A 12,061-nucleotide genomic window follows, 5' to 3' on the forward strand; every position below is an offset into this window, starting at 1 on the left:
TCTCTCAAAAGGGGAATGGTGGAATGGATGTTAATTGGTGACAAGCCTAGGATGGTTATGGCTGTAATGAAAATGTTGGAGGTTGTGCTAATCAACCAGGGGGAAATAGGGCGGGAGGATGGGGCTTAAGGGAGTTTCGATGGATTGATGCTCATTCTAATTGTCCAACTGTCAATTTGACATAGTATCATCCCATGAATTGGTGGAGGGGATGCTGTAGTATTTATGGATGGTATTTAGAATGGAGCTGTAAAAGGAAAACGGTTTATTTTTAGTGGAATGGCTGCTGCTGTAAATTATGGATGGCCTTTTCTTTTTTTTTCTTTTGGGAACAAAGAATGTTAAAGGTTTTTTTTTAAGTTAATGATTGTTTTATACATGTTTGACTTTTAACCAATAAAACATTAAAAAAAAAAAACAAAGGACTGGATAAGCACCTGCTTGGAATTGATCATGTTGGCAACTAGTAGTAATACAGCTGATTTGCTTATGGTTGGTCCCAAAATGCCACAAAAAAGGAATGGAAAGATACACAGTCAAATTTCAAGTGCTTATCATTAAGTCATAGCTTTCCAGATGTCACTGTTTGGTGGGCATGATTTATACTATGCAAAAAGCAGTAGTTTACATCCAAAATCTATAGGGTTAGTCAGCACGGATTCCATGACTACAAATCCCAGAACGCGAACTAGTAACCAGGCCTAACATTTCCGGAATGGAATAAAGCATTTTTTCATGTATGTTAAAATATTGCTGAAACCTGATCCATAGGAAATTATGTGACTTCCTTGGCTCTTATTTCAACAGGAGTTCTCTGTGGCTGTCTCCGTTTGGTATATTTTTAAGTAATGTAAGTTAACTTACCTTTTCTGTTTTATAACGCTTTAGAAAAAAAACATTGTGTCTGGATCGAGGCTTGGAACGCAAATACTCACGAACGCTAACGCGGGAGTTACGAACGGCTTTACTTCCTGTTTGGGAAAGTGCGTTTCAGGACCCAACGCTGCAGGCAGAGCAGACCCGCCCCTTTCATGCTCGCGCTGTCACCCAGCCTTTTGCATCTTACACTGCTGCGAGACCCGGATGCGGTAGATTCAACGGGCTGCGGGGACACCTACAGCTGAAGATGGCAACACCGGCCAAGCGGCCCGCTCCGCCAAGAATGGATGAGCAGAGGATGGATGAGCAGGTGACGGAGCCCGCGCCCTCGACCAGCACAGGGAACAGCCGGAGCAAGAGGCTCCTTGGCGTTCAGGAGAAGATGGGTTTGGGCAAGAATCCTGCACTCAGCCAGGGTTTTGTGGAGGGCTCCATCGTCCGGATCCGCATGGAAAACTTTCTGTGAGTGGGGAAAGAGATTGCACTGCTACATGACCCTATTCCATTTATCTTGTTGCACCGGTGTGCCACCCACAGCGTGCTCTGATTCCCCTGGGGTAGACGTTGTACAGGCGTGTCCCAAATGATGCCCTCCAATGACAACTTCCCAATGCCCGTTGTGCCAATATTGTGCTCTTATGCCATGCCCCCACCAGTACGCCCTCCCTGTCGCGATTAAACCTAGCCCCATGTACATTACATGTCAAGGTGCAATAATATATATCTGTCTCCCTTTTACGTTTTGATGGTTGCTTGTGCAGCCCTTTCTGTTATGACCCCCCCCCACACTTTAGTTGCTCTATCCCCGAGTCTGTGACTGCTAGATATATGAATTCACGGCTACCATGTACTGCTGAGCATAGGGGTGTGTTTTGTTTGGTAGCTGTCATGTGCTGTTGTGCGAGGCTATGTGTGGTTTGTTTTGTTGTGGTGTAGTGAAGTGTGTGCAGTTTGTTGTGCTGTAGATGTATGGTTGTGTTTAGCTCAGAGTTTGAGGTATGCAGAAGGGTGAGGGTTTTTTTTTTTTTGGTAGGGTTAGTTAGTGGTGCTACTCTATCCTACCCCCAATGTTTTGATTGACTGTGGCATGTATCTCTTCCCTTGTCGTATATTCTGGTGTGCTACACTTACCACTCCTATGTTGTGTGCAGAAGAGTGGGTGCTCGATGGTCTATTTTGTGGCAATACCTTTTCTACCCCCAGTAGTCAGACTAAGTGCTGCCCATATCTCTACCCCTTTAGTACATTTTGGTGTACAACAATTACCACTCACATGGGTTCCTCCATCAGCTCTGAGATTGGGACACCTCTCTTTACCCCCCCCCCCCAATCCAGGGCCCACCGTCATTGTTCTTACCAGCTCGGACCCATTTCCCTCAGCCGTTTGACCCTCTATAGGGAAGGGTACACCCAAGTCTCCCTCCTGTTCAGACGGCTCCCCGCACTCCACTTCGGTCCAGCCCACTCCCCAGTCCTTATGGGAGAAAGCCCAAATCTGGGACTCAACATTAAATGCATTGACCTCCAGATCTGAGAAACAGCAGTAAATGAACACATGGTTAAACAAGCTGGAAATCTACATCTTAACATACTTGTGGGGTCTATCTTCCTCAACAGTAACATCTGCACTTACCCAAGATTGACTTTGAATTCATTGATGACTTGCAGTCAAACTGAGATTGTTGTTTTTACAATAAATTTGCAGACAAAATAGGAATTTGTTTGAAATCCTAAGCCAGTGACCACAAATTAAAGTTGCAAGCGACTTGCCAGTCACAAAGTCACTTGCCACCTCAATTCTATACATTCAAACATTTCTTACTTGCTAGTGGAAATTTTGCACCTTGCCTTAGCAACTGAATTTAGATGGGAAATGTACAATTTTATAAATAGTCTTATTTCTCCGAATGTGTATATTCTTGCACATTTCTGGACCTTTACGAGGATAATATCACTGTTTTTAACCTAATTCTATCAAAAAACATTGAGTTATGGGACCAATGGTTGAATTTTAAGGACCTTTTGTAAAAAGGTAAACTTACAAGAATCTAAACATCGATTCCCATTGCGCCTTAAGGCAGGTTTGCAATCCATAGAGTTCACTATTTGCCGGTTCTCTTTGGTTTTCAGGTGCAGAGTTCTTTCTGTTTTCTTGTCGGTGTCTGTTTTTTCTTGTTTGTTTATTGGGTGCCTTAATGCCTACGGACTCCTGGCACATTATAAAGGAATAAACATATTTTAGGTAAACCTCTTTTGCACTGGCTTCCCTTACGTAAGGTTGAATAACATTATTTCCACAAAGAAATGCTATGGGATGTTTTAAATGCACAAGGGGGAAATCATGGATTTGGTATTTTCATGTCACCTCATTATTATCTTGGCTAAATTCAGATCATTTGCTGGACAGAGATGTACAGATAACTGAGGAAATCTACAGTGAGGTTAATTGGAAGCTAGAAATAGTAAATACTTAGGGGAAAATGGTAATTTCTGCCTTCTTTTCGAGATTTTCCCTAACTATATTATTCATAAAACAGACCTCTCTCTGTATAAATACCTGAACGAGATCTACCCTGTTTTTCTAAACACAAAATTCTGACTGAACATTTTTTCTATAGCTGAATTTTCACTCAACGGGGCTACCAATTCATCAACTTTTTGCCCTAGCATAATCGAATCAATTATGCACTTTTTTGTTTTGATTGCCTTTAATATAATGAGCTAAGAAAAGGATTGGGTTCTTCGATTTTACAGAAATATCAGGCTGGTTCTATCAGTGATGCCCTTGTTGTCTGCAAAAACATATTATAAGGAGGAAGTCTTTGTAGTCTCTAGCTATCTGGCCAAAGCTTGGATGTTAAGATGTAAGGCCTGAGTGTACGAAAGATCGCATAATTACCTTGGTTGCTACTAGAGGTCGTGATTTTAACTTTAATCAAACCCTGTTTTAATATTGTTTCTCAATCTTATAATGTGGATAGCCACTGAACTTGATTTCTTCTTTCTATGTATTGCATCTGCACTTTTATGGACCATAGTTGGAAATAAAGACTTAAAACAGCATCATCGATCTTGTGTGATCTAAAATGTTCTCATGTAAGAATTGCCTCACCATAACATTTAGGCCTGCTAATCCAGTGATGCACGTTTCATCGCTAAGGAACTGGAAACATGGGCGGTCTCTTATTAGATCAATTTGATGCTTGAAACTATGTAGTCAAATATATGTGATCAGTTTAGACGTATCTGTATTGCTTGCACCACAAGCATTTGGCCTCTTAACAATGATAGGAAAGAATATCTTACTTATTTATTTACAAGCAGTATATTTAATTCTCCTGTAGGACTTGGATACAAAACCACAACACCCAATTAAAAGTTTGTGAAAACTATTATCTTGAAGAAGTATTTAGTAACTAGCAGTGTCCACTCATTCGGACCCCCACATTCAGATTATTAAAATCTGAAATTCTTTTAGTACTCAAATGCCTAATATCGGCCCATTCCAAGGCACCATTTCTAGCTAGATTCAAGTGGGTTGACTTTATCCAGACAAATCATAGTGTGGTCTTGGCTGCTCCATCAGAGGTATGTGGCAGAGAAAGGTGTTTGTCTGCTTGGACGTCCATGGTTGGAATTAAGTAAAGTGGGGGGCAGACCATGGATTCTGGGTAGGTGAAGGGAAGTATAAGCTAGGGACTGATAAGGTAAAGGCATTGCATCTTAACTTAGCAGGGTATGGCCCATAAGGTATGGGTAGAGATGAAAGGAAGAGGCCAAGACCTCCTTTTGCATATTTTTCTATATAGGCAATTCTTGACGCCTGCATAGCTGTGGGCAAGGTATACATTAGTTTTTAAAAGTTAATAAGGAGATTTTGCTAAATGCATATTTTTTTAATTATCAATCCATATTATTTGATTATCAATTTTATTATTTTCAGTGAATACATAAAGGCAGAAAAAGAACATGTATGTGAGTGCTCTGTTGATATTTGTCGCCTTTGAAATTGTATTCCCATGTCCATTTGAGTGTTAGTTGACCAACACTTTAGGTAATCACCAAAGACCTGTTTTGGCTTCTTGCTCCAGTTTGCTGCTCATTCTCGGCACTAAGCCTTGGGTTATGAGTGGTCTACAGAACATCAAATCATATAAGATATATACAGCATGTTACGTTTTTCTGGAACCACTGTATGACTGGGAGCTCCATAGGACAACTGAGATGGAAACATTTGCACAATTTAAGAAAACCTACCAAGAAATGGACATATAAAATGCTATATAAATAGTTTAAGGGCACACTCCTATGCTGTAGTGGACACTGTGGCGTCCCAGTATGGTTCGTGCCTGTTTGCCCTTTGTGCGCACTCTGTAGGCGAGAGTAACATTTTTCAGATCACCAAGTTCATGACATTAATATAATGTCAGACTTGACAAATAAGTGTATTGTGAGAGGGATATTGTCTTTTTATACTTGGGGATGGTCCATCAGTGTTAATGTACAGAGTAGGTCTCAAAATGTGCACTTTCTACTAGCCATTGGCTACTTACAATTGACTCTTGGCGAGTAAGAAATGGTAATCCATGTGCATTTGATCATTGGAAGAAATGAGGGGGCAAGTGACTTCTTATGCCTGGCTAGTAGATTTCAATTTTTACGCCTGGTCCAGAGGGCTCTAGTTTTCCCATTTAATGCATGGCAAGCTCCTCCATTCATGTTTATTCCTTTCTGTTATGGGGGTGGGGGTGGTTTTTAGTTATAGTAGGCGATAGACCTGTATAGTATGGCAAGGAAAAACCACATTACTTTGTCTGTTATCTATCCAGCACCCGCCCCTTACTTGTCTCGAGCAGCCCCAGCTCTCCCTGTAGCTTGTTAAATCACCCTGGATTCTGCGGGCAGGGTAGAAGGGGGAAGGCCTCAATCCCTTGAATGACACCAGCATATGACCCTTTTATCAAAACAAGAGGGGACACAAACACTTGCAGCACGGATGCTGGTGTTTCTTTTTTATAAAGTCTCAGGCATTACCCACCGAGTCTGATGGGCACAAATCTGCTCGAGTACACCAGTAGTTTTGGATGTTTGTTTATTTTATTATTATTTTTTTATTAAAAGGGGCTTTTAAAACTCACCTAAAGATTAAACTGAACTATCCATATTTTTAAAATACCCAAAGTTTATCAAGTGAACTTTATATAAAAGTATGTAGAGAAGGGTCCTTTCTTGAGGCAGGCGGCCTGGCTGGCCAGGGCTTCCTGGATGAACTCCCATGTAGGGAGGGCTTCTTGAGTCTCTGTGATCCTGGGCCATGCGTGCTGGGTGGCCTAGGGCAGTAGCAGGAGAGGCCCACTGGGCTGTTCCACACTGGGCAACTTATGTTGGAAGCGGGCTGGCTTGCAGCACATAATGTCTTGGGAGGATAGCTCAGGGAAACATGCTTGCCTTGGAAGCAAGACGACACAGAGAAACCCAGGTTCGATCCGTGGGTCCACGCTTAGAAACCTCTGGGATGAATAACCTATCATATCATGAGTGGCCCAAGAGTGATTTCTGGCCGGTTGGTATATGTCTGATGCAGCCCAACGACCTTATGCACGAAGTGAGCTTGTAAGTCCTTTTCCTTGGCCATGTGCCCAGGTGGATGAGGGGCGGGCTGTAAGTAGAGAGGCATCGTCCGACTGTTGGCTCCCTACGGCACAAGAGGTCAAAAGTAAGATTTCACGAGCAGCGGCTAAAAAGATAAGCCATCACCTAGTAGGCAGACGCTACCCCTAGATAAGCAGGAGCTAGCACTAGAGTTCCTCAAATATAACTTTTAGGTAAGGTGCAAACTTTAACCTTTTGTTAAGTGTATACAGTTCATTATGTATTGATGTGTATCTAATTGTTCTTTATACATATTCCAAGGTACAAAAATGTAATGTGAAATAGGTAGGTTTGTATGGCAACAGTTTACCCCAAGAGGCAAATGTATCTCCTGGTAGCTTTTGGTGTCAAGCTAAGCACGCTCTTCTGGGCTAGAAGCAGGAGCTGAATAGTTCCCAATTTTGAACTACAAGTGCACCCCTACTTGGCCATAGTTTATCTGAATATCTAGATCTAGCTTTAGCACCCGCTTAGGTCACTGTGCTCTTTGATTAAGATTATTTCTTCCTTTCCCGGCTGACAATGCATAACGAGAGGTGACAGACCATTTTTCATTGGGGGCCCTAGAATTTTGAATCCCCTTCTCTGGAATTGCGACAGCTGGACTCGTGGCAGCTTGACTTTCAGATTCTATTCCACGCAAAATGAAACTTTTATTTATTTTCTTCATCAATAATTGAATTTTTTTTCTACTTATCTACCTTCCCTATCATCTGCTAGTTAAATCACTGCCCAGATGCAGGTCTTCTGCCTGGTTCTTTCGGGATATGCACCTTTATAAATGCGTGACATCAAATCCATGTCCTCGGGGCGGGGGGGGGACTTCACTCCACTAGGAAGTTCTGGGCTGCAGCGGTAAATGTTGCACGTTGTCCATCCTGGGTGCATTGGTGATGGTGGCCAGACCCTTTGGGGGAACGAGGCACTGTATGAAAGGGATTCAGGCAGGATCAACCAGGTATTTGTTTTGGAGGCATGGGTTGCCAGCTAGGGCCTTTGAAGTGAGGGTCTGGCGCAACTGAGCTTCACTATGGAGGCCCCCCCCCCCCCCAACACCCTTAATGGGGGATGATGGTTACATTTCCACTCTGAACCTTTAGATCTGCATTTATATTGGGAGGGAAAAAGTAGAACTAAAAGTACAGGAATAAAACTAAAATGGAATTGGCTATTTGTGCATAACGAGGCAATTGGAGAGCTAGGAATGTCCTGACTATATATCTAATGTACAGACTAGATGGGCCTTGTCTACTATTTCAAGAAATATATATTTGGCTATGAATAAAGAACATTGTTGTAATGTAAGAGGAAAAACATACAGTGATTCTGTAATTCAGTGACATTAGTCCACTGAATGAGGTTCACAAAAAGACCAAGCACAATCTTAGGTAAAAATTTGGTTTTATTTAATACAAAGACACCGCTCCTTGGATAGAACTCAAATGTTCTGTTTGGTAAAAGTGGCGGTAATTCTGTGACTGCCACTTTTCCCGGTCCGGCAAACTACAGGTTTGCTGGTGGGTGTTACCTGATTTTCCTCCAGACAAGAGCTGGAGGTAAATCAGGACCCCCCCACTTGAAAAATAATGCTGGTATTACTGGCACCAGTACCATCAATCCATCGAATGGGTATTTACTGTCATTGCCGGCACCTGGAATATCCTTGTGCCGGTAACAGTAGGCCCGTTTCCCGGTATCCCTGCGGAATACCAGGAAACTCGAAATGACCCCCAAAGTGTTAGGATTAGGATTTCCTTCAGTCAACAGTTCAGGGATCTCCTTATGAAGATCTCTGGGTATCTCGCAGTCACTCAATCTGTCTGATCGATCTCTTTGGTTTCTTGTTTTTGGTATGAAATGATCAACTGCGACCCTTCCTATAGAAATTGCATATTTTGCTGTGCCTCCGGCAGGTGCTGCAGATATAGTAGAAGTTTCTCTTCTAATTTGAGATGGAGCCCGATTGAGCCAGCTGGCCTCCACAGCTGGCAATTGTAAACACTGTCCAGACAGGGGTAAATCTTCCTCATTTTATCTGCTTTTCAGTCAGTCTATTTGTTAAGTCCCACCACCAACTGACAACTCGACTCTACTTTAGAACCCTACATGGAACCTAGGCTCATGTGGATGTCACACATCTCCCATCTCTGCTGTGAAGGACATAGAGCATATGAAAGCATGGATGATGATGATATAAATAAAGAGGCAGAACGGATAACTATCAACTTTAAGAAAGGAGAGAGCGAGATCAGCAACACACAAAAGGGAGACCGATCTGAGAAAAATGGACTGTGAAACCTGTCTGATTAGTGGTCGTTCTCACATATAATCTCGCAAATACTTCGGTTTCCTACTAATCCTTTTTGTTCTGACTTCTTCAAATGGTTTCATCCAGAATTTTGTAATTTATCACCAACACTCTCATTACCCGATCGCTTAACTTGCGACTCATCCCTACACTCTTTGCAGTACTTAACTCTTCCATTTGACATTTTGATTCTGTTGCCCATACCATCCAACTACTTTTCCTTTTAGATAATGGATGAACCGGCTCATGCCACTTGCACACCTGATTGGTGTTCGATATGCTACTGTCTATGGTTTTAAAAAAAGCTCCATTAAAAAATGTCCTACTCTGAATGGTTGAGACCACTTTTGAGACGGTTTTTGTATATTAAGAGGCATCTTATTGTGGACACAATCTCCTTTCTTATAGTCTCCATTTGCAACAGATGTATACCTATCATGTACTCTTTTATTACTTCTTTGTTTCTCATCAATTCTATCCCTGATTTGTTGCCAATTAAGTTGCGACTCTTCCCACCCAAGCAGGACACTCTAGCATTAGGTTTCCTCTCAACATTTCAAAAGAAGAGACCCATATGGTGTGAATCTATTTGTGAACACAGTGTCATTGGCTGCTTCCTTCCAACCAGCCCCTACCAATATGGCCATTTGTATGCTTTCTTTAATAACCCTATTAAATCTCTGTACAATACAATTGGTTTCTGGGTGGTCTATTGAGCTACTGCGATATGTAATGTCCTTGCTCTTGAGATAAGCCATAGCCTTGTAAGCAAAGTGAATTCTGTTACCTGTTACCAAAGTTGTGGGAAATCCCTCTCTTAAATATAGAATCCAAACGCTCAATAACATCTTCAGTTCAAATATATTGTACAAAACTGACTTTTTCCCATCTAGATATGAAATCGATAATGGCTGTCCAGTAGGTTTGTAATCCTGAGTTCCTTACTGGGACGACAATGTCAACACACACCCTTTTCTGTAGTAAGGTAGGAACTGTCATCACTGTTCTGGGATTACATCTAGAGGAACATGCTTTTTCACTACTCGTAGGGGTTACAATCCCTTTTGGCTTTTTTGACTTGCACATCGCATGTGGTCCCCCAATAATCTTGATTAACCCTTTGTTTCGTTTTGGTTATTCCTTGATCACCTTCATGTGCCAATTCTATGATTTTGGATCTTACACCTTCTGGAGGAATAATTTGATCGCCCCTTAAAATAAGTCCTTTCAACAAATGTAGTTTGTCACGGACCAGCAATCAGTCTTCACTGCTTTAGTTTTTGAAAGGCTTGCTGATGTTATTGCTCACTAGGCCAACTTGTACACCGCAAAGTCATTTTTATGACTTGTCAGAAAAGACTAACTTTGTCCCACTCCTCCCTGGACATACCATTTTGTTTAATTATCAGTACTTGATCATCTTCCTAGCTTTCTACATTGATTTCCTCATTATTAGTCTGGACAGACTGCTTTAATTCTAATATGTACATGTTTAATATCCTGTGTATATTCCTGTATATTACTTTAAACTTGTTCACCATTTCCTTTCTGAAACAACATTTTATCTAACCTTTTGGTGTTTAGTATTTCTTTAAGCAATTTTATTTTTGATCGGATCACAGGTCGAGCCGTATGTCCCATAACAATGGGCTGAACACAGTCCATTTAATTGCTAACATTTCTTTTTCTATTGTTGAGTAATTCTTCTCCGCTTCTTTTAACACATGTGGAGCAAAAGCTATATGATATTCTCTCTACGCTTCTCGTTAAGTCAACACTGCAACCAGATATTCATTGCTGGCCTTTGTGGAAGGGTCATAATTCTTTGAGGTAGCATCATTGAATTTTTCCATTCTCTGCTTCACACTCTCCATTCCACACAAAAGTTGCTCCCTTCACCAGTTTCCAGATGTTGGATGTTGTAGTGAAGCGCAGGATGAATTAAGCATAATCTTCAGCCGTTCCCAAAAATGACATTACTTGCTCCTTATCAGGACAAGGGGCTAGTACATAGCGTTCTGCAACTGTAACTTCAACATACAATGCAAAAATATAATTTTGTCCATTATTTAGGACCCCTTATGCTTTACATGTGGAGTAAGTGTGTTCAAATGTTTATTTATCAATTGTCCCAAATGCACTGAATTCAATTCACTCAGCTGTTCTACATCAGGTGGCCCGGGAATACAAAAGTAGTTCCTGCTAGTTGTTGGTGTCAAGCTACCCAGATTAAATATCTCCCAGGCTCCCTCAATTTCGAACACTGCGGTTCACTTTTGCTCTTAGTCTGGGTCGATGTGCAAACCCCTTTTGAGTACCCTATTTCTTCACTGAATAGATCATGTTCTCTGATGCATTTCGTGCCTCTGTTGTCTTATCTTGATCTGCCACCTCACAAGCAAACACTGATTACTTTGCGTTGGGATCTAGTTAATGCAATCTTTTTGGGTGTGACCAATTTAGCGAAAGGCCCATTTCCTTTATGGGACAGAAATATGTTTCAATAGGCTTCAGGATTTATGTCCATTTCATTGAGCACTAAACTTCCTGTAAACATCACATCGAGCAATCTTTTAGGCAAAAGAGTATATAATTGGCACCCATCACCCTGTATGTGCTCCTATTTCCTACTAATATTGACACCCTGAGTTTTTCTGTGTCTCCATCCAACAAATAATTTCTTGTGATCCTTGTGTGTGTATTTAATCCTTCTGTCCTATTTCATCATCTTCAATGATAAAGGTGGATTCATCCAATTCCTCACATAGTTCATCTACACAGTCTGTTGATTTGTGTATATTCTCCAACATTTGGCGAAATGCCCTTTCCTTTTCATAGTTCGAAAATAAAAATCAATGAGCAGGAACTAAGACCAGCTCCTGGCTGTCTGGCATCATCCAGTAGGCAGGAGCTACCACTGGAAGTAGGAGTGAGGACATGGTGCACCACACATCTAACTTAAACAGGAGAGGCAAACTTTAACGTTATGCCTATTGTCTATTATGTATGATCCATTATGTTTTTAAATGTGCAATATGTGCCCTAATTCCTATTTATTAACTTTCACATATACATGTTTATAAGGCATCAATTGGCCTGGGACGCGTAAGGTAGCTCCTGCTAGCTGTTGGTTTCAGGCTAACTAGGCTAGAAGCGGGTGCTAAATAACTCCCAGTAATTGTGGACCCTGCTATTGCATTTCATACATATTGCTTTACTTGC

The 12,061-nt window shown here is 41.4% G+C and overlaps 1 protein-coding gene across 1 annotated transcript in view; it reads left to right on the forward strand.

Annotated features, from left to right (window-relative positions):
- Window positions 1-969: 969 nt before the first annotated feature.
- SMC5 (structural maintenance of chromosomes 5) overlaps window positions 970-12,061 on the forward strand; it is a 1,384,551-nt gene continuing 1,373,459 nt past the window's right edge. The window contains exon 1 of the mRNA XM_069625793.1: window positions 970-1,341. Coding sequence (XP_069481894.1) covers window positions 1,127-1,341 — 215 coding nt within the window. The 5' untranslated portion in view covers window positions 970-1,126. The remainder of the gene's footprint in view (window positions 1,342-12,061) is intronic.

This window comes from Ambystoma mexicanum, chromosome 6p (assembly GCF_040938575.1).
Source record: "Ambystoma mexicanum isolate Mex_15411 chromosome 6p, UKY_AmexF1_1, whole genome shotgun sequence".
NCBI classification, from domain to species: domain Eukaryota; kingdom Metazoa; phylum Chordata; class Amphibia; order Caudata; family Ambystomatidae; genus Ambystoma; species Ambystoma mexicanum.